An 18740-nucleotide genomic window follows, 5' to 3' on the forward strand; every position below is an offset into this window, starting at 1 on the left:
GGTTCTAAGGAAGACTCCTTCCCATGCCTCTCTACTACCTTCTAGTGGTTGCTGGCAGTCTTTGTCATTCCATGTCTTTTAGAAGAGTTACTCCAATCTCTGCCTTCTTGGTTACATGGCCTTCTTCCCCTCTGTCTCTAAAACCAAATTTCACACCCGTCATTGGATGGAGGCCTACCCTAATCCATTATGATCTCATTTCATCTTAATTGTATCTGCAAAGACTGTTTCCAAATAAGGTCATGTTCACGGGTACTGGGAGTTAGGACTTGGGCCTTTTTTTTGGGAGATACAAGTCAGCCCACAAATAGGGGCTTCTGGAAAATTCCTTGTATAAGGAGCAGATTGTCTTTTTTTTTTAATTGACAAAAGTTTTTATATAGAGACTTGCAATTATGAGAAGATGATAGAACAATATAACTGTAAAACTCTTTTCCAGAAACATTCTGAAATGTGAGTAAATGTATATGAGAAATTATTTTAAATGTGTAGCTGACCTTAAAATAAAGAATTCCCAAGGTGCCAGAAATGATGGGGAACAGAGTATCAGGGTGTGGTAAGTGTGTGAGCTGACATTGAGGCTCTTGGGTAATAAGTCAGTCATGGTAAACTCAGGGCTTGAGTTTCAGTACCCATTAAGGGAGAGGCCTTTGGGCTTGAGGTGTTGTGAGAAGACCCATGGATGAAGAAGGGATTCTTGTGAGGCCACACACAGCCCAGGTGGAATGAAAATAGGTGAGAAATAGCCACCCACCAGTACAGGGTAGCTCATCTCTACCTGGCTTTGAATGGGAAGGAAACACAAAATCTCATCTAAGAAATTGAAATCCAGCTTCTGTGCCTCCTGTAGGATTGGAGTTTGAGTTTATACTCTCCATGGTCTAGGAATTCCTAAACAAGGTTCAGCTCTCAGTTTTGGTTCCAGACTGATGACACTCCTGGAGTAGCTGGCCAGAACAAATGGAAAACCACTCTGGAAGGGACTATACCACCAATGCTGCACATAAAACCACTCTGGAAGAAGTGTGCCACAACTCAGTGCTTGAGAGATTCTTAAAGAAGGAAAAAAAAAAGAAAACAGCTCCACACTGGTCCCCTCACCAAAAGTTACAGAACAGCAGAGAAGATACTCTACAATGAGTGTGAGTCAGTAGACACCACAGACAGGAGAACTCGAGTCCCCAGAACTTCAAATGGTAGCATGACATTCTGAAAAGTGGTAGAAAAAGGAGAGAACCCTGCATTTATTTTATGAAACCAGAATCACCCTAATACCACAACCAGATAAAGAGTGTGCAGGAAAGGAAAATTACAGGCCAATATTACTTTGCATAGACACAAAAATCCTAAATAAAACATTAGCAAACTATATCCAGTAAGTTGTGTGTATGTGCATATGTACAAACTCATAACCTCTTGGCTTTATTTCAGGATGGCAGGATGATTTAACATTAGAAAGCTATTGATGTGGATTAAAGAAAAAAAATATTTTCCTCAGTAGATGCAGAGAAGTCTGAGGCTACTTCTCCCTCATGAAGCATGCATCCTTCGTGCACAAATTAGTAGAGTGATTGCACACTGTCAGTGGCAAATAACTGCTGTCTATTTCAATTTTTTTTTTTACATTTATTTATTTTTGAGAGACAGAGCACAAGTGGGGAGGGACAGAGAGAGAAGGGGACAGAATCTGAAGCAGGCTGCAGGCTCTGAGCTGTCAGCACAGAGCCTGACACGGGGCTCGAACTCAAAAACCGTGAGATCATGACCTGAGCCGAAGTTGGATGCTCAACCGACTGAGCCACCCAGGTGCCCCAACTGCTCTCTATTTTAGAGGAAGGACAAGAGAGTCCCAGGGAGGTCCAGCTGAAGGGACTGTATGCATGCAGCAAACAGCTCCAGGGCTGTTCAAGGCCAAGGAAGAGCAGGGCGGAAGCATCGTTGTGTCTGAATATGGGATGGGAATACAGGGGTCTGTTCCCCGGTAATGGAGATGCTGCCCTTTTGTTTCAGTTTCTCTTCGTTGGGGGATGTGGCTTGCATGGCTATCTGCTCCCGCCAGTGTCCAGCGGCCATGGCCTTCTGCTTCCTGGAGACCGTGTGGTGGGAATTCACAGCTTCCTATGACACCACCTGTATTGGCCTAGCCTCCAGGCCATACGCCTTTCTTGAATTTGGTTTGTAACCCTCTTTCTTATTTACTGTTCTCTCACGGCATCGTATGTGTAGAATTAATGGTTTAGATTTGGCTTTGACCATCAGGGAAAACCACTGCAGGGGCTATAACATGTCACTGGAGATCAGTTTTGTACCAAGAGATTTCAGTGAAGGAGCGGCCTGGAGAGCTTCAAGGTTTAACGCTGGCTCTTCATCTCTTCAGAGCCTGAGGCAGGTTGGGGAGTGGTAAAACCACAGCCCTCTGGGACAGGGGTCAGCAAACTGGTCCAAGGGCCAGCTCCCCCGCCTCTTTTTTTCTTGTAAATACAGTGGAACCCAGCTACGTTCATTCTTTTCATGGGTCGCCTGTGGCTGCTTTTGCCCTTACCCAGCAGAGTTGAGTAGATGTGACAGAGACCATATGGGGCCTAGAAGCCTCAAATATTTGCTACCTGGCAGCTTAAGAAAATTTGCTAACCCCTGCTCTAGAGCAGTGCTACTCAAAGGCTGGTATGGGAATTTGTTCTATCATGAGGGAGGTACAGAAAGTGAGAATAAGTGTCCAGAAACTCATATGGTGATTTGACATTCCTGCGGTATTTTTTATTGCATTTTATCAAAGAATCAGTCTGTAACCATTTGGAAATAAGAAAAACTGCCCCTTTATTCAAAGGTCTGAGAAATACTGCCCTGGAAGAGGATTGTTTTCTCTTAGGCATTGTCAGAGAGGCTCGTAGAGGCTCGGAGGCTTTGGAGCACAGCATGGTAGCTGTAGCCTATGCTCTCTTTTCCTCAGGTGTGAGTCAAGTCATTCTAAGCTCTTGGGGGAACAGGAGTAGAGGTGGGAGTGGGGAGGCATCCTGTGGCCTGTATGTAAACTAGCTGCTGTCTCTGTGATGCCCTTGAATGAGGGGCTGGCAGCAGTCGGTACTAAGGGTCAGGTGCACAGGCGTGTTGGCACGTGTGCTTCCTGGCTGTACTGCCGTAGCCCTCGTACTCCCTCACGTGGTCCACTGGCTGGTGCATTTTGTTGTCACCCAAAGGTGCTGGCAAGCTCCCTGGTACGCAGGCCTCTGCCAGGCAGACCTGTGATGTAGACAGAGTTCTCCCCGGTTCTCCCTGTGAGGCCTCGTCCACCGCTGCTCTCAACCCCACTTCTTCCTACAAAGAGGGCACGCTGGCCCCAGGCACACCACAGCTGTGGCGGTTGATATGCAGTGTGGACCGTGTTCTGCTCCCCGCTGCTCTGCATGTGCCTTCCTTCTAAAGTGGTGTGCTTGATCAGACAGCAGACCCTGCCCCGGCCTCGTGTTTGCTCATCACTGAGTGAGAGTAGAATATAACGGTGGATACTAGATACCGGCCTTGTGCGTGATTTTGCTTTGCCAATGTGTACGAAACTCCAAGTGCTTATTAAAACTTGGTAATCGATTAATACTAAGGCAAACGAAGCAATTAAAACCGATATCTTTCAAGTATGTGATTTTAGTTTGCACAAAATATTCACATTTATTTGTAAGTTTTTTCTCCCGCACCTTTTTTGAGGTAATTCATTCAAGAATAACTGTCTCCCCTTTTTGTTAAGCTTTGCATCATTCTGTGAACGGCCCAGGATTGTACTATCAGCAGTGGCTGAGTAAGACTCCAGCCCCTATCCCTTGACTCCCTCATCACTGAGGTTCCGGGAAGCATTGTTGCCTTCTCTGTGGACAATCGCATTTTAAGTATTATGCACTGAAGAGATTGATGAGACCGGTAATGACACCCAGTGAACATCTGACCTTTAGGTGTATCCAGACACTCCCAGAATCTGGCTGACTTACTAGCTTGCTCAGAAAGGTGAACTTCATTTTGCACATATTGTTCTGTAATATCCATTCTGACGCAACTGCTCAACTTGGGTTGCTCTCTTTTTGCAGATAGCATCATTCAGAAAGTGAAGTGGCATTTTAACTGTGTAAGTTCCGCTCAGATGGAGAGCAGCTTAGAAAAAATTCAGGAGGAGCTTGACTTCCAGCCTCCAGTGGTTCTCACTGTGGAGGACACAGATATAGCGAATGGGATAATGAACGGTCACACACAGATACACTTGGAGCCTGGTAAGTGGTTTGCTCTTCTCTGATGTTGGTGAAGATGAGGTGACATTAGGTATTTCAAACGCAATTGGCTTTTTTTTTTTTTTTTTTAAACCAGGGAGTTGTTTTTTAGGGGATGGGTGTCTGGAAAATATGGACTGATCCTGTTTCCAGGTGACTGTTAACAAAAAAACTGTCACCATAGTGCGTCGTTCTGGGGAGGGGGCGGTGCAACTCTTGATGAAATTCAGAAGAGTGACTTGTTTTCTCAACCAGGGTGAAGTCTACCCGTTTAAATGTAAAGGGAAGTCATTCGGTTTTGCTGGAAGTCCCTTACTAAAGTGTACAGATTTGTCTGTTCTCTTTCTCTCTCTTTTTTTTTCTTTTGACAATGAATCCTTATCTCATCTTATCACTTAGTGAAAACATTGCAAATCTCCACTGAGAAACCATGCCCTCCTTGACCTGGGAGGGAAGGGCCTTGGGGATGAGGGTGGGCAGGGCCAGAGCCAGGGCTTCGAATGTTCTCAGTTTGCTTCCCCGCGAGCCCTGTGGATTTCCGAGCTGGGTGCCCTGGCACTCTGTGGCTTAGTCCGCCGTTAACACCACTAGCCACTCAATGCCTAGCACGTAACAAAGCATGATTTTTTTTTATTCCTTGTTTATGATTACACACACAAACTAATTTTTAAGTAAAGTAGAGTTTATCTTCTAACCATTCTGTAATGGTTTAAGAGCACATAACAAAGCATGATTTTTCTTTTATTCCTTGTTTATGATTACACACACAAACTAATTTTTAATTAAAGTAGAATTTATCTTCTAACCATTCTGTAATGGTCTAAGAGCACATAACAAAGCATGATTTTTTTTTATTCCTTGTTTATGATTACACACACAATTAAACCAATTTTTAATTAAAGTAGAATTTATCTTCTAACCATTCTGTAATGGTCTAAGAGCTGAATCCTTCTTTGAAAGATAGAGTTGTCTACACTATAACAGTCTAATTATTTTGTTTTAACAGTTTTTATACTAAACTCACTGCTTGAATTTTAAAAGTGGTGTATTAAAAATGTTCACATTTTGGGGGGCACCTAGGTGGCTCAGTCGGTTAAGCGTCCGACAGCTCAGGTCATGATCTCACGGTTTGTGAATCTGAATCCCCGTATAGGGCTCTGTGCTGACAGTTCGGAGCCTAGAGCCTGCTTCAGATTCTATGTCTCCCTCTCTCTCTGCCCTGACCCCACTCGTGCTCTGTCTCTCTCTCTCTCTCTCTCTCTCAAAAATAAACATTAAAAAAAAAATTTTTTTCCTTAATGTTCACCTTTTTGGCTTAACTTTGTGTTTTGATTTAATCTATTTAAATTTAAACCAAATACATTCCTGGATTGGCTTTTATGCCAATCAGTAACATGTAATTTATACTAGGAATGAACTTAACTTTCGTAGAAGGAAGACTGGGTAATTGAGCTGCAAGCTTCTTCTTTTGCCATATATAAAAATGGGGTGGCTCTGTAATGTATTTTGTTTTTCAACCACTTAGACAAGAGGGGTAAAATCCAGAAAACATCAATTTGCTTATCTTTCTAGGACATTTTACTGTGGTTTGACCCACCCTATTGTCCTGAGGCTAGAATCTTTACAGGTAGCATGTTCTGTTCTAACAGGAGCTTTGGTAGCTCAGTGGAAACTCTAACACACTAACACTAGGCATCCCTTGGGTTGTGGCTAGATATTTGTGTGTGTGCATGTGTGTGTGCATGTGTGTGTATGTGGGAAATGTAAGGACCAGAAGGGATGATTTAAAAGATCATACTAAGAGAATGGGGCAGGGTGTCACCATTTAATAGTGTGAACCAGAATCAGTCTTGGTAGTTATCTCTGAAGAGAGAATGATCATTTGGTCTAGAGTTCCAGAAACAGATTGTGGCTCAAATAATCAGTGTTTTTACCTCCTCTTCCCGATTATTTTAGAATTTAAAAAACTGCATTTGCTGCACTTTGCCCCGGAAGCCCACGAGTCCCTGAATACTGTCTTTGTTTAGAAGCTCAGAGTTGATAGAAATGCTGTCAGTTTGGCAACCAATTTACAAATAAAGCCATAAATTGCTTTACATCAGGTTTTCTCAGCCTAAGCCATACTGACATTTTGTACTGGATAATTTTTTGTTGTGAGGGGCTGTCTTGTACATTGTAGGATGCTTAGACGCATTCGTGGCCCACTAGATGCCAGTAATACCCTGTTTGCAGTTTTGACAACCCCAAATATCTCTAGGCATTGCCCGTTGCCCACTGAGGGGCTAATCGCCCCTCTCTGAGAACCACTGCTGTAAGTAGAAAGAAAATCAGGCCTTGGAAAACCTGTGCTTAACTCAGAGACAGTCCTCGTGCCGAAAGAAACTCACTTCAGATTCCCAGATCCATTCTGTCCTCCATTTCTTGCCTTTTTGCCGTCTAACAGCAGCTGCTTTTAATTAATATGTTTGTTATTCTGTGTTCAACATAATAAGCCGATCATTAGTGGAGGTCTAGTTAATGTCTTTGTTTATTTTTCTTTCATATAGAAATTATTTTCACTAGACACTTATTTTTTTTAATTGTGAAGCTCCTAATTTCCGAATGGAGCCAGTGACAGCCCTGGGTGTCCTTTCGCTCATTCTCAACATCATGTGTGCTGCTCTGAACCTCATCCGTGGGATTCACCTCGCAGAACATTCTCTACAGGTAACCTTTGTTTTTATAGTTTAAATTGAAGGACCTATGATGGCAGAAACTGATGGGGGAGACACTTTATTTGTAAGGTTATTATGTACAAAGGTTTTAACAATTGTTTAATTAAAATACAATTTTTATTTTAAAGTTTATTCTTTAAGTAAATTGAACAGATATAAAACTTGCTCTTTTGTGTCTGTTGTCCCAAGAAGCCAAAGGGGCCTGTCAGGGGGAATTGGTGAGAAATAGTTTGCTACAGGGACATCCTTGGGGCTCCAGGAGTCACCCCAGGGTCCTGATTGCTCGTCAAGAGCAAATCTGATTCTCAGCCTCTGAGGTTCAGGCTGTTTCTGCCTGTTAAAAAGTTGCCTCCTAGTCTGATTTATATCAAGCAAGATGCCACTTCCCTATGTCTTTGTCAGAGAACTGTATCATTAGGCAGTTGATTTGCCAGGCTGCTTAAATCAAAGCAACTTTCTATGTCAGGGCTCTTAAAATATTTTTTAAAATTTTGAAGTATTTAAAACACTTTGAAAAAGCATAGAATCACTGTAGGCATAAACAGATAGATACCTCATTTAAAAATAGAGCCATCGTGCCCACACCATCACTGCGGTAGCTAAAGTCTGAAGCATGGCTGGTGTTGCTCTCAGGAGACTAATGTAGACTGACCTGTGTGGAGAGTGGCAGCAGGCCTGTGCTGTGAGAGTGGTGACCGCCTGTTACTGCGTCCTGTCTTTGGCTGATGTGTGCTGTTTCCTACTCTTATTTTTTATGATTATCCATGCCCAGATACTTACCAAGCGTCTGTATGCACTAGAACAGTTACATGGCCGACAAGACAGTTAAGATGGGGCACAAAGTAGAGTGTGGTGACATCACTAAGGAGGTGGCAGTACCTGAAGAATGCAGAATTAGGGAAAGCTTAGTGCTGACAAATGAGTGGATTTTGAGAGGCAGTAGTGTTGGGGGGCATTCCAGCCTGGGGGCTTCGTACAGATGCTCGGGGACAGGAGGACACATGGTGTGTCCAGGCTGTTGGAAACAGTTGCGTGTCAACCCCGGTTCTGGTATAGAAACAGGGCGCTCTGTCCCAGTCAGGGATTTTGCATTATCAACCAAACCAGACCCAATGAGGTGTGAAGAGCTTCATGTCATCGTTTTTCCTTTCATCGGAATATTCCTTTTCTCCTGTTTCTTACATTTGTTTTAGGTTGCCCACGAGGAAATTGGAACTATTCTGGCTTTTCTTATTCCTTTTGTAGCCTGTATTTTCCAGGTGGGTGAAACATTGATATTTTGAGTGGGTTGAACCCGTGACCTTATTTTGTTCTTCTGTTGGGACCGTCAACTTATTTCTAGATGTGATTTTGTTCCACCAAGGCCTGTCACGGAATACCAGGCCCTTAGTGGAACCACGCTAGGCCCATCCTGTCCAGTCCTCTCATTTTACAAAGGAATAGCATTAGACTCAAAGGGAAAGCCATTTACCCTAGGCCGCAGAGCCTTTCACGACGGCTGAACAGAAGCCAGGAATTTTGGGACTCACATTTCAAGAAAGGAAAGATGAGAGTGCTGTGGGGATTGGGTTACCTGACTAATGAGAGGCAGGGTGTTGCTTAGTGTCATGGCAGTCCAAGTATAGAAATGTCCTCCTGCAGAAGTAACAGCTGCATGTGCGCGCGTGTGCGTGTGTGTTGTTTAAATACAAGACTAGGTAAAAACTTTTTTTTTTTTAACGTTTATTTATTCTTGAGACAGAGAGAGACAGAGCATGAACGGGGGAGGGTCAGAGAGAGGGAGACACAGAATCTGAAACAGGCTCCAGGCTCTGAGCTGTCAGCACAGAGCCCGACACGGGGCTTGAACTCACAGACCGCGAGATCATGACCTGAGCCGAAGTCGGCCGCTCAACCAACTGAGCCACCCAGGCGCCCAAAAACTTTTTTTTTAATAGTCATACCATCTGACTCAAATCTGTCGTTAGGAAACGAGGCAAACATTACAACATTAACTAGTGGGTTTTTACTGTTGGTTACTGTTTAGTTACTTTCAGATTTTTAAAAAGATTTATTTGTTTTTGGGAGAGAGAGACAGGGTGTGAGTGGGGAGGGGCAGAGAGAGAGAGAGAGAGGGAGACACGGAATCTGAAGCAGGCTCCAGGTTCCGAGCTGTTAGCATGGAGCTCAATGCAGAGCTTGAACTCCTGAACCTCGAGATCGTGACCTGAGCTGCTTAACCGACTGAGCCACCCAGGCGCCCCTGGTTACTGTTTAGTTTTTTTCAAATAAGCTGCATACTTACAGGGCAGAGTTAAAATGGAGCTTTTGAACCCCCTGTAGGCAGAGTTAATTCTAGTAAAAAACAAACAAACAAACAAAAAAACCCTGTAATTTTCTTTCCGCATCCTCCATAGAGGCTCGGATTTTAGTACCTTGTCTACATTCTTAAGCTTTTTTTTTTCCTTTCCTTTCAATTAAAATTTATTTTCTCAAAGAACACTTCTTCTCCCTTCCACATACATCCCAGAATGGTCTATTTTTTAAGAGTGACATGATTGTGGGAAAAGAAATTTTCAACCCAGGACCAAAAATGCACTCATTTTTTAGAAATCAAGCGTCCCAAGCCTCGAGTGTTGCCATTTGAGGCACCGAGAGCCTGTATTCCAGGGCTGCAGGGATCTTGCACTTTGGCCTTCGTTCCCCCAACTGCATTCTTACTTGGGTAGCTCTTTCAGTGGGGAACTCTTTCCCTCCCACTGGAGCTTGAGCCTTTGTCGAACTGCTCTGTGTTTTGAGAATGTGCTTTTTGTTTTTTTTTTAAACATTGAACCAAAAAGTTACTTTTAGCTTTTGTAGAACAAGAATGGCCTCTTTTCTGTGTGAATGCCCTACACAAAATGTTAGTCCCCCTCCCTGCTGTGAGACCTTTCCCTGTGTCAGAGATGCTTTTGAAGACACGATAAGGAGGATGTCTAGGGAACATTGGTCCCTGATGTCGTTGGAACTCAGGAAAAACAAATAATAAAAGCATAGCTTCTTTTACTGGCTTTCCTACCTGTCATGACTCCCCGGAAGGAAAAGTCCAGTTGGAGACCAGACGTTCTTGTTGGGGTGTCTTTGGCCTGGCTCTCTTCCCCTTACCTGCACCTCTTCTTTCTCCACAGCCCACAGCCTGGGCATTTCTGTCTGTAGTTCTTAAATGTTTTCAAGAGTGTCATGTTCTAATTCCCCCTGTGACATCTGTTCCACTTTTCTTGTCTCTCCTGGATCTCCACTTTCATCCAGTGATTTGATTAACAGCAGCTCACCTGGCAAGGCCGGGCTCCATTGTCATGATTTCAGTCTAATGAGCTACTGTGTGTGAGATGACACTGTGTGAGCAGGTGTAGGAAGTGAGTCCTGCATCGGACCTGTGGCTGTTTTCTCCTCTCTGACTGGACTGCCTCTTATGGTGTCATTTCAGTGTTATTTGTACCTGTTCTACAGTCCAGCCAGGACTGTGAAGGTGGTGCTGATGCTGCTCTTTATCTGCCTGGGCAACATGTACCTGCATGGGCTAAGGAACCTCTGGCAAATCCTTTTCCACATAGGAGTGGCTTTTCTGTCTTCATATCAGATACTGACCAGGCAGCTTCAGGAGAAGCAGTCTGACTATGGAGTATGAAGATGACATCATGTGATGAATGGATCCTTTCGTTTTCTTGTGAGAGTCACCTCTGTTTCCCTTTTTGCTTCTCGACTTCACCTCGAGTTTCCATCCTTGAAGTTCCTTTCGACCAAACCAGAGTGATACCGAAAGTTGGGGATTTTTAACAGGAGCGATGGAAAGCACGAGGTCGCCCCAGCCCCGGTTTTGTGCTGGGCATCATGGCGGAATCTCCAGTTCAGCACATTTACTTAGGACAGCAGAATCTGGGGGCTCATTCAGAAGGAGCATTATTAGAAGATCAGAATGGAATTATTTTGGTCTTTTAAATTGAATGATGCAATAAACCACTAGATTCAATAACACTAGCTTTAGTAACTGGCGGTTGTCTCTGAGGAACCACTTTAAAACCCACGTCAGCTTTTCAGTCTAAATGGGACTTGGTTAGTTTTTTGTAGAGGGTCAATACAGGGTGAATTAAACATTTTAAAATATGGTTCGTAAGTATAAGCTAGATAAATTTTGTTTACATTTTTTGATAACTTAGGTCTGATACGATACCTTTAGAATATTTAAATGTATTTTGGATATAAATTGAACTTATCTTCATTTGGGGAAAGGACAAACTCTAGCTGAGAAAATGGTTAAGAAAGCCGAGTTTATTTAATTTGTATATAACTTTTTATGGTGGTGGGACTGCGTGGGCGCAGAAAAGTTTTGTATTTGTCTGCAGGGTATATCTGAATATTTAAAAAATTGAGTAACCAGTGCTACTGGATCATAGGCTCGTGAGCATGAGCTTATGAGCCTGAGAATTTCAGGGTTCTTTGCGGTGGGGCCACAGACAGGAGTAGGTGCGTCACATGGATTCACACAGTGGCAACTTTACAGATGCAGGTTGTAGTAAGAAAACAAAAAACAAAAAAACCCTTGTCATCAGCCTTGTACATGGCAGCTGAGTGCCTGTCATTTTGATGATGATGAATGCCTGACCCTGTTACCTGTTCCCGGAAGACCTCCTGAGTTAATTACTCCTCTACCCCTCTTCCAGTCATCTTAATTAGATGGAGGGCCTCGTTCTTTATGAACAGGAGTTAAGGAGGTGTTAACTTTTTTCCAAGCTTCATAAGGATATAATAAACCCCATGCCCTGAAAAGTTACTTTTCTTCTCCCTGTTAAAATAGTGATTGATCACAGTTGTCCAAAAAGAGGCTCTGTGTAAGATCCTTTTGGTCTCCAGAAAGTTCAGCCTGGGTTGTCCAGTACATTTAGGAGGCCATTTCAGGAGTTTGCCCTCTGGATTGTTGATTTTTTTTTTTTAACGTTTATTTTATGTTTGGGAGAGACAGAGCGTGAGCAGGAAAGGGGCAGAGAGAGAGGGAGACACAGAATCGGAAGCAGGCTCCAGGCTCCGCGCTGTCAGCACAGAGCCCGACGCGGGGCTCGAACTCGTGAGCCGTGAGATCATGACCTGAGCCGAAGCGGGACGCTCAACCGACTGAGCCACCCAGGCACCCCTCTTCGGATTGTTCTTGGTAGAAGTCTAGAATCTGAATAGCTCACTGGAAGTTGCGTGGGATATTTTGGGTTGAATTATGTGGTCTTGATAAATTAAAATAATCCTACTTTGATCTTAAAAGTTGAAAAGCTTCACAAGAATTATTGAGTACGTAGGGAAAGCAAGAATATTATTTTAGGGAACTCAGTTGTACTTGGTTGTTACTGGTAGTGCATTGTTACTGAGCTACCTTGGTGTCAGGTTAAGAAAAACAAGTTTATGTGACTGGAAACTGTCGGGAAAACGATGCTGCAGTAATTTTCTTATAATACAATTTTCTGTTTTTAATCAAAATGTCTTGATATGAAAGTTATATTGGCAACATCCTCAGATGTCAACTGCACAGTTGTCACTCTATCAGTGTTGCATCTTCGTAATTTTCTGCATACCCAGCAGGCGAATCTTCAGGCTCTCTGGGAGATAACTTTGAAGAGATGGTAAAATAGAATGGAAAGCCAAGGAGGGAAGAGAAGTCTTTGTACATTAGAACTACCAAAAAAAAAAAAAAAAAAGAAAAAAAAAAAGGCTTTAAACGTTGGTAAGCACAGCCTATGAGTGAGTTATTAATATTTTTTGAGCTCATGTGTTATTGCCGTGTAGCCCTATACCCCGGATGCTCTCGGGGGCAGAATCTGTGATCCATATTTGGCAGTAGAGAACTATCCTGAAGAGTAGGCCCTCCTGGTGAATACTTCCTGCACTGGTGGAGATGTTGTCCACACTTGGCTGAATGTGGTTTTCATCAGTTAACATCTACATGGGGTTTCAGATTGGTTTTTGCAAATGAGAGGGAAAAGATGCACTGGACAAATAGTACAAAATAATAACCACATAAGCATTGTTCACCTGGAACCCAGCCAAAAGAAGCCTCATTCACTGGAGGAAGAGACAAATGACAGAGAAGTAGTTCTGGGGATTTTGTCCGAGGGAAATCCCGGCTCAGGGTTGACCCGGTTCAGGCTTGGAGTTTTGTGGCCCCTTGTGTCATCCTTGATGCCAGAAAGGTGGCTCCACGTCGCAGGAGTTATCCTCACTACCCCACGGACTCATTGCTGTTCTCGCACTTTATTTTCCCAATGGTTCAATGCTACCTGCCCAACCAACCTCGCAGGGGTGGATCTGGGAATAGTTGAAATAATGTTGAAAACAAACCTTAAAAGTGCCTTCTGGGATCAGATACTGCAAGATCTTTGAACGTCGGAGTGCATTATTCCCATCTCCCGTATCGGGCTGGGAATGTGGCTCAGTGCTCTTGGCCAGGGTTTCCCAACCATGGGGCCAAGGCCCACAGGGTTTTCCCTTCCTCAAGTATGCAGGTGAGAGAAACACGTAGACTCTGGTTTCATTTCCCTAGGGTAGCCTTACTGTGATAAGGATCATCCCTGAGTTTCTTTTTCCTGGGAGGAGACAATCGGGGTGTATTTGGGGGTGGCATTACCTCTCAGTACTAGAGGCCCCTCTGCTGGTGGTGGGAGGAATGTGACCGGAGGCTCCCGGTTTTGCTTCTCAGGCTTGCACCCCTGTGGTCTGTGTCACAGGCATTGTGAAGCAACCTTTTAAAATTCCTTAAGGAGTTGGAAAAAGGGTGTTAGGAGGAGTGCTGAAATTAAAACAATCTCATTTCTGTCCCCTCACCTTGAGCTCCCTGTTATTTTCCTAGGTGCCCCTATTCTCCGGGACCCTTCTGCCTCTTCCCGTGTCTGTCCCACACATGGCAGCCCTGGAAACAGAGGCTGAAACTGGAATCTTTGGAGGGGTGGGGAAAGCAGTCTTTCACTGTAGTTGATAAGGTGGGTACAGGAGCTCAGGGGCGGAGCAGAGTGCGCTGAGGCCCGGCCCTCTTCCTCCGTGCCCCCCGGGAGCTGCAGCACACGCTTGGGAGTCGGGGCTCAGAGGGCAGCAGCACTTTGGCGGTCGGCACTGCCAGGGTCGGCAAAGACGACAGCCAGGAGGGCCGGCTGTTTGGGGTGCAGCAAGCAGGAGACGGGTGAGGAGCAGAGCTGGGGGCCCTCAAGCAGCCGCCCTCAAGCAGTTGGCGTGTTGGGGGCCCGTGCTGCACCTTCATCCAGGGCTGCTGTCTGCTTTTCCTTGAAGGAATCGGCCACTCACTGTAACATGCAGGGCAGGTGGCCCTCAGGAGCCCGCTGTTGTGCGTGCACGGGGCAGCGCAAGTGAGGCCCGGCAGGCGTGGGAGTGTTTACAGGGACCAGATGTGCACCCCGCTCTGGTGTTGCTCACATCTCAAACGTTCCTCCGCAGAATCCGGCCCGGGCACAGGGAAGCTCCACTGTGCTCTGTGAGTGTGAACAACGTAGAGGAAGAGAGACCTGACTCTCCTGCTCAGGCCGCCACCACTGTGGGCAGGTTCTGCCCGCAGGGACAGGGTCCTCAGCTGGGAAGCGGTGGTAACCACCTACTCCCCCGGCACGCTGTCATGAGGAGAAAAGCCTAGTGGAGGAGAATGCTGGGTGAATCCCCCGTTCACGTGCAGGAGGAAAAAGGCTTTCACCCGGGGAGAGGAAGTTCACGCTTTACGCAGCACAGTGCAGCCGTGTCTTCCAGGTCTTACAAAGACAGGCCTTTTATGATCCTGCTAGGTAAATGGGCTCAGTCTTCCAGTCTAGAAAGGTGGTGACCTCTCTTTCTCCCCCCCCCCCCCCCCAAACGTGCCTCTTGCCCTCCAGTCACAGAGCTCTTGCTACCATTGGCATTGGGCCCTCCGGCATCCAGGGAGGCCGGTTCTGCTGGTCGAACCAAACCTCAAGTCCATCCCTGAGCCAAATGGGGAGAGCTCTGAGTCTCCCGTCTGGGAGCAGTGATGTCAGACCCCGGTTGCTGGGGAAACGTCTTGGCAGGGAACCTGTGGAAAAGGGCTTGTCAGTAAGACCTGGGAATGGCCGGATATGGAAACATCTGCCCGTGTGTGCTGATGGCAGAGCCGCGGCTCACAAGCGCCTTTTATTTCGGGTCAAATTATCAAATCCATTCTGTTCTTCTAACCTGTGCTTGGTACGTGTGACCTTCTTTAACCCTTCTATGATTCTGGGGTTACTTCGGAAGTATATTTAATGAATTATTTGTACAACTTGACCCCCCCTCCCCCGAATTCTGTTTCATTTAATAGACTTTTCTACTAAGAGCGTAAAAGATTGAGACTGATTTAGCCAGGGCAAAACCATTTCCTTCACATATGCGTTTTGAATGCTTGCTGTCCATGTTGTACAAGCTTCTTACTGTTTTCATGTAATAACAAAGATCTATTTTGAATAAATGATGGGTATGTTTTAACAAACTCTCACACAGTAGTAAAGCCTAAACTCGTGTTAATATATGTAAAGAATATTGTATAGCCATTTATATACTATGTATATATAAATTAACATGGCTTCAGAAGTGAGAGGAGAATAAATCTAAGGTGCTTATTACGTTGCGTGTATTTGTGTAAAAAATTTTGAGTTTTGGGTCCGTTTTCCTAGAGGGTGTGATGTGGGCCTGGCATCATGGAGCGGGGGGTGTTGAAAGAAGTGGAATTCACATCCTCGTCTCCAATGTCTAGACAGGTGCCAGGCCTCAGTCCTTAGCACCAACCCCAGACTCCGGAAAGCGATCGTGGGTCCAGGAAAGACCTTGGAAAAGCCAACATAGCAGTCACAGAGCAGCCCTGGGGGCTGGGAGGCCCGCCTTCTCTGCAGGCTCTGCCCTTGCTTATCTGTGTGCCTGTGAGCGGGCACTTGCCCTGCTCTAGGCTCTGAGCTCCTGGCCGTGCTCTGAGGGACCATTGAGTTCCATCTCCCAGGACCAGCCCCACCACAGAATGGCCAGCAGGAGGCGCAGCTGCCAGCCGGTCGTCAGGCTCGGGGCCCGAGGGACTGCACCCTTTTACAGAGGTCCTCCCTGTAAGCAGCTGACGAAGTTCCCAGAATGGAAACAGATGCACCAATTTTCTGCCCATATTTGAGGCGCGGTAGGGAATGCATGGTCCAAGCTTCTCTCCACCGTCTGTCCTGATTGGGGGAGGGCAGAGACTTCCCAAGTAGACTCTTAAGTTACCGGGTTCTGGGATTTGGGAGTTGGCAGAGCCTTTGGCCACCACCTGGTTCCACCTCCTTGTTGACAAGGTACTGTGTGCCATCGGCGGCACCACAAAGAGTGAAGGGGGATCTTGGCCCATGAAAGATGCCCTTCCTGCTCCAGGAGGGCCGGGTGCCGGTCAGGCTGCGGAGTTGCCTTCCTTTTTCTTGGGCTCTACCCCCTGACGGGGCCAGGGAGCAGACAACTGCCAAGCATCCTTGAGTAGTGCCAGTGGAGGAGTGAGGCTCAGAGAGGAAGGGGTCTCTGTGGCTGTGCCTGACAGGGAAGTGCTGCCTAATTCTGTGGCGTCGGCTCCAAGAGGTCACTGGGTCGGATGTGCGAGGCAAAAACGATAAAGTTCATTGAAGAACATGAAGGAAAGTATCTTTGTGACCAAGGATGGGAAAGTGCTCTTAAATAAAAATGTTACAGATACAACACTTAAAGCAAAATGATTGATGAATTTGGTTGCATACAAATAAAGATTTCACGGGGAAAATGAGTGGGAGAAGGTACTTAGAATGTCTGAAGCCAATAATGTACAATCAGTTCCCGTGAGTCAGCAAGAAAGACAGCAACCTCAGTAGAACAATGAACAGTTTTCAGAAGAGAAAACCCAAAAAGCTAATAAGCATAGGAAGATGTGTAAAATCATTAGAAATAACAGAGAAGTACCTATTAAAACAACAGTAAGATGTCACCTTGTGCCTATTAGTTTGGTAACACTTAGGAAGCACCGAATGTTGGAGGGAGTGAGTGGTTATAGGACTTCATGCACAGCCAATCTGAAAGGCAGTGCCCCTGTCGTGGGCTGAACAGTGCCCTCCCCGAATGCATATGTTGAAGCCCTAACCCCTACCCCAGTACCTCAACGTGTGTGCATTGGGAGGTACAGAGAAGGCAACCGTCTGCAAGCCAAGGAGAGAAACCTCGGAAGACGCCAACCCTACCGCCACCTTGCTCTCCAACCTCCAGCCTCCAGAGCGGTGAGGAAATAAATTTCTGTTGTTTAATCCACCCAGTCTGTGGTACTTTGTCACGGCAGCCCTAGAAAACTAATTCGGCTACCTACCCAAATTGAGTGTGCTCAGGCCTCATGATGTGGATGCTTCACTCCTGGTTATATGTCCCTGGGAACTTCTCACACAGATCCTTAAGGGGACCTGTGTGAAGTTAGGTTTTTTTGTGTTGTTTTTTTTTTTTTTTAACATTTTAAAATTTATTTTTGAGACAGAGAGAGACAGAGCATGAACGGGGGAGAGGCAGAGAGAGAGGGAGACACAGAATCGGAAGCAGGCTCCAGGCTCCGAGCCATCAGCCCAGAGCCCGGCGCGGGGCTCGAACCCATGGACCGCGAGATCGTGACCTGAGCTGAAGTCGGACGCTCAACCGACTGAGCCACCCAGGCGCCCCAAGTTAGGTTTTACAGAAGCATGATCTGTACTGGCAGGAAGCAATCCGTGTGTCTTTCACGCACGGACAGGCAAAGTGCGCAGGCTCAGCATGGACACCACACAGCAGGCGGAAGTTCCAGACTTGGTGTGATGTAGCAGCATGGATGGATCTTCAAAACGTAGAACCGAGTAGAAAAATAACATTTATATGATTGGAAATGTACGCACACAAAATGATAAAGTATTTTGTAAGAATGTATTCTAAAAGATCCGTGTTAAATACATCCGCGTGGTGGCCTGAAGGGGCCAGGAGCATGGGAGTTAGGGACAGAGACAATAAGGAATTGAAAGAAAAGAATACTTGCTAGGGTCAGCATCCAGGTCTGAGAGCCCTGGGTGAACCAGGGGGCCTGCATTGCCCCCGGGGATCTTGCCCCCGCTGTGCCCAGCCCTCACTGGACTTGAGGCTGGGAAGGCCTGCCTCTGTGGGGCTCTAGCCCCAAACGCTGGCAGAGTGTTTGAGCTCCCAGGGTTCTCCAGTGGGTGAGGTGGGGGAACTGAAGCCGAGGCCGGGGGCTATAATGGTCAGGGAGCGCTTCTGGAACACATGGCGGGAGGGGAAGGGCAGAAAGCAGAGAGGAGGGGACTCCAGAGGGGAAAGTAGATGGGTGAGCCAGCTCTGGCCACCGGGGACTCTATCCTTCCCAGATTCTCGCCGCCTGACCAGTAGTTTCCTGGCGGAGACTCTTTCCCACATGAGACATTCAGCTGAAGGACTCTCACGGGGGACTCTCAGGGAAAAAGGAACACAGCTGCAGGAGGGACGGAGGTGCCCCCGGTGGCAAGTCCTTCCTCCCACCCCAGAAATAGTCTGTTCTGGCGACAGCCGAAAGCATGTGCCTGGGGAAGTGAAGGCCGAGGGGGCTGGGGCCGGCAGGGTGAAGCTAACCAAGACCACCATGGCCCTGAGGGGTTATTCCAGGCACGTTTTCTGAGGCCCCAGGGGTAAGAGCAGCGGCCAGAAGCGAGGAACACAGGGCTGAGAGTACGGTGAACTTTCTCACAGGGCCGTACAGCAGGGCTCCGGGAGATCGTGAGCGCTCTGCCACGAAGGTGTGCAAACG

At 46.2% G+C, this 18740-nt stretch overlaps 1 protein-coding gene across 10 annotated transcripts in view; it reads left to right on the forward strand.

The window, feature by feature from the left end:
• Positions 1-17289, forward strand: part of SEC22C (SEC22 homolog C, vesicle trafficking protein) — a 34029-nt gene extending 16740 nt beyond the window's left edge. For 5 of the 10 annotated variants that reach the window (XM_042954801.1, XM_042954798.1, XM_042954802.1 and 2 more), the window contains 5 exons: positions 2011-2174; positions 4074-4253; positions 6838-6956; positions 8158-8223; positions 10410-11353. In XM_042954801.1, coding sequence (XP_042810735.1) covers positions 2011-2174; positions 4074-4253; positions 6838-6956; positions 8158-8223; positions 10410-10610 — 730 coding nt within the window. In that variant the 3' untranslated portion in view covers positions 10611-11353. Of the gene's footprint in view, positions 1-2010; positions 2175-4073; positions 4254-6837; positions 6957-8157; positions 8224-10409; positions 11354-12544; positions 15577-17086 lie in introns of those variants that run through there. The other 5 variants (XM_042954804.1, XM_042954806.1, XM_042954807.1 and 2 more) reach the window with 5 other exon arrangements.
• The last annotated feature ends 1451 nt before the right edge of the window (positions 17290-18740 follow it).

The sequence above is a fragment of the Panthera leo genome, chromosome C2, assembly GCF_018350215.1.
Source record: "Panthera leo isolate Ple1 chromosome C2, P.leo_Ple1_pat1.1, whole genome shotgun sequence".
Classification (NCBI taxonomy): domain Eukaryota; kingdom Metazoa; phylum Chordata; class Mammalia; order Carnivora; family Felidae; genus Panthera; species Panthera leo.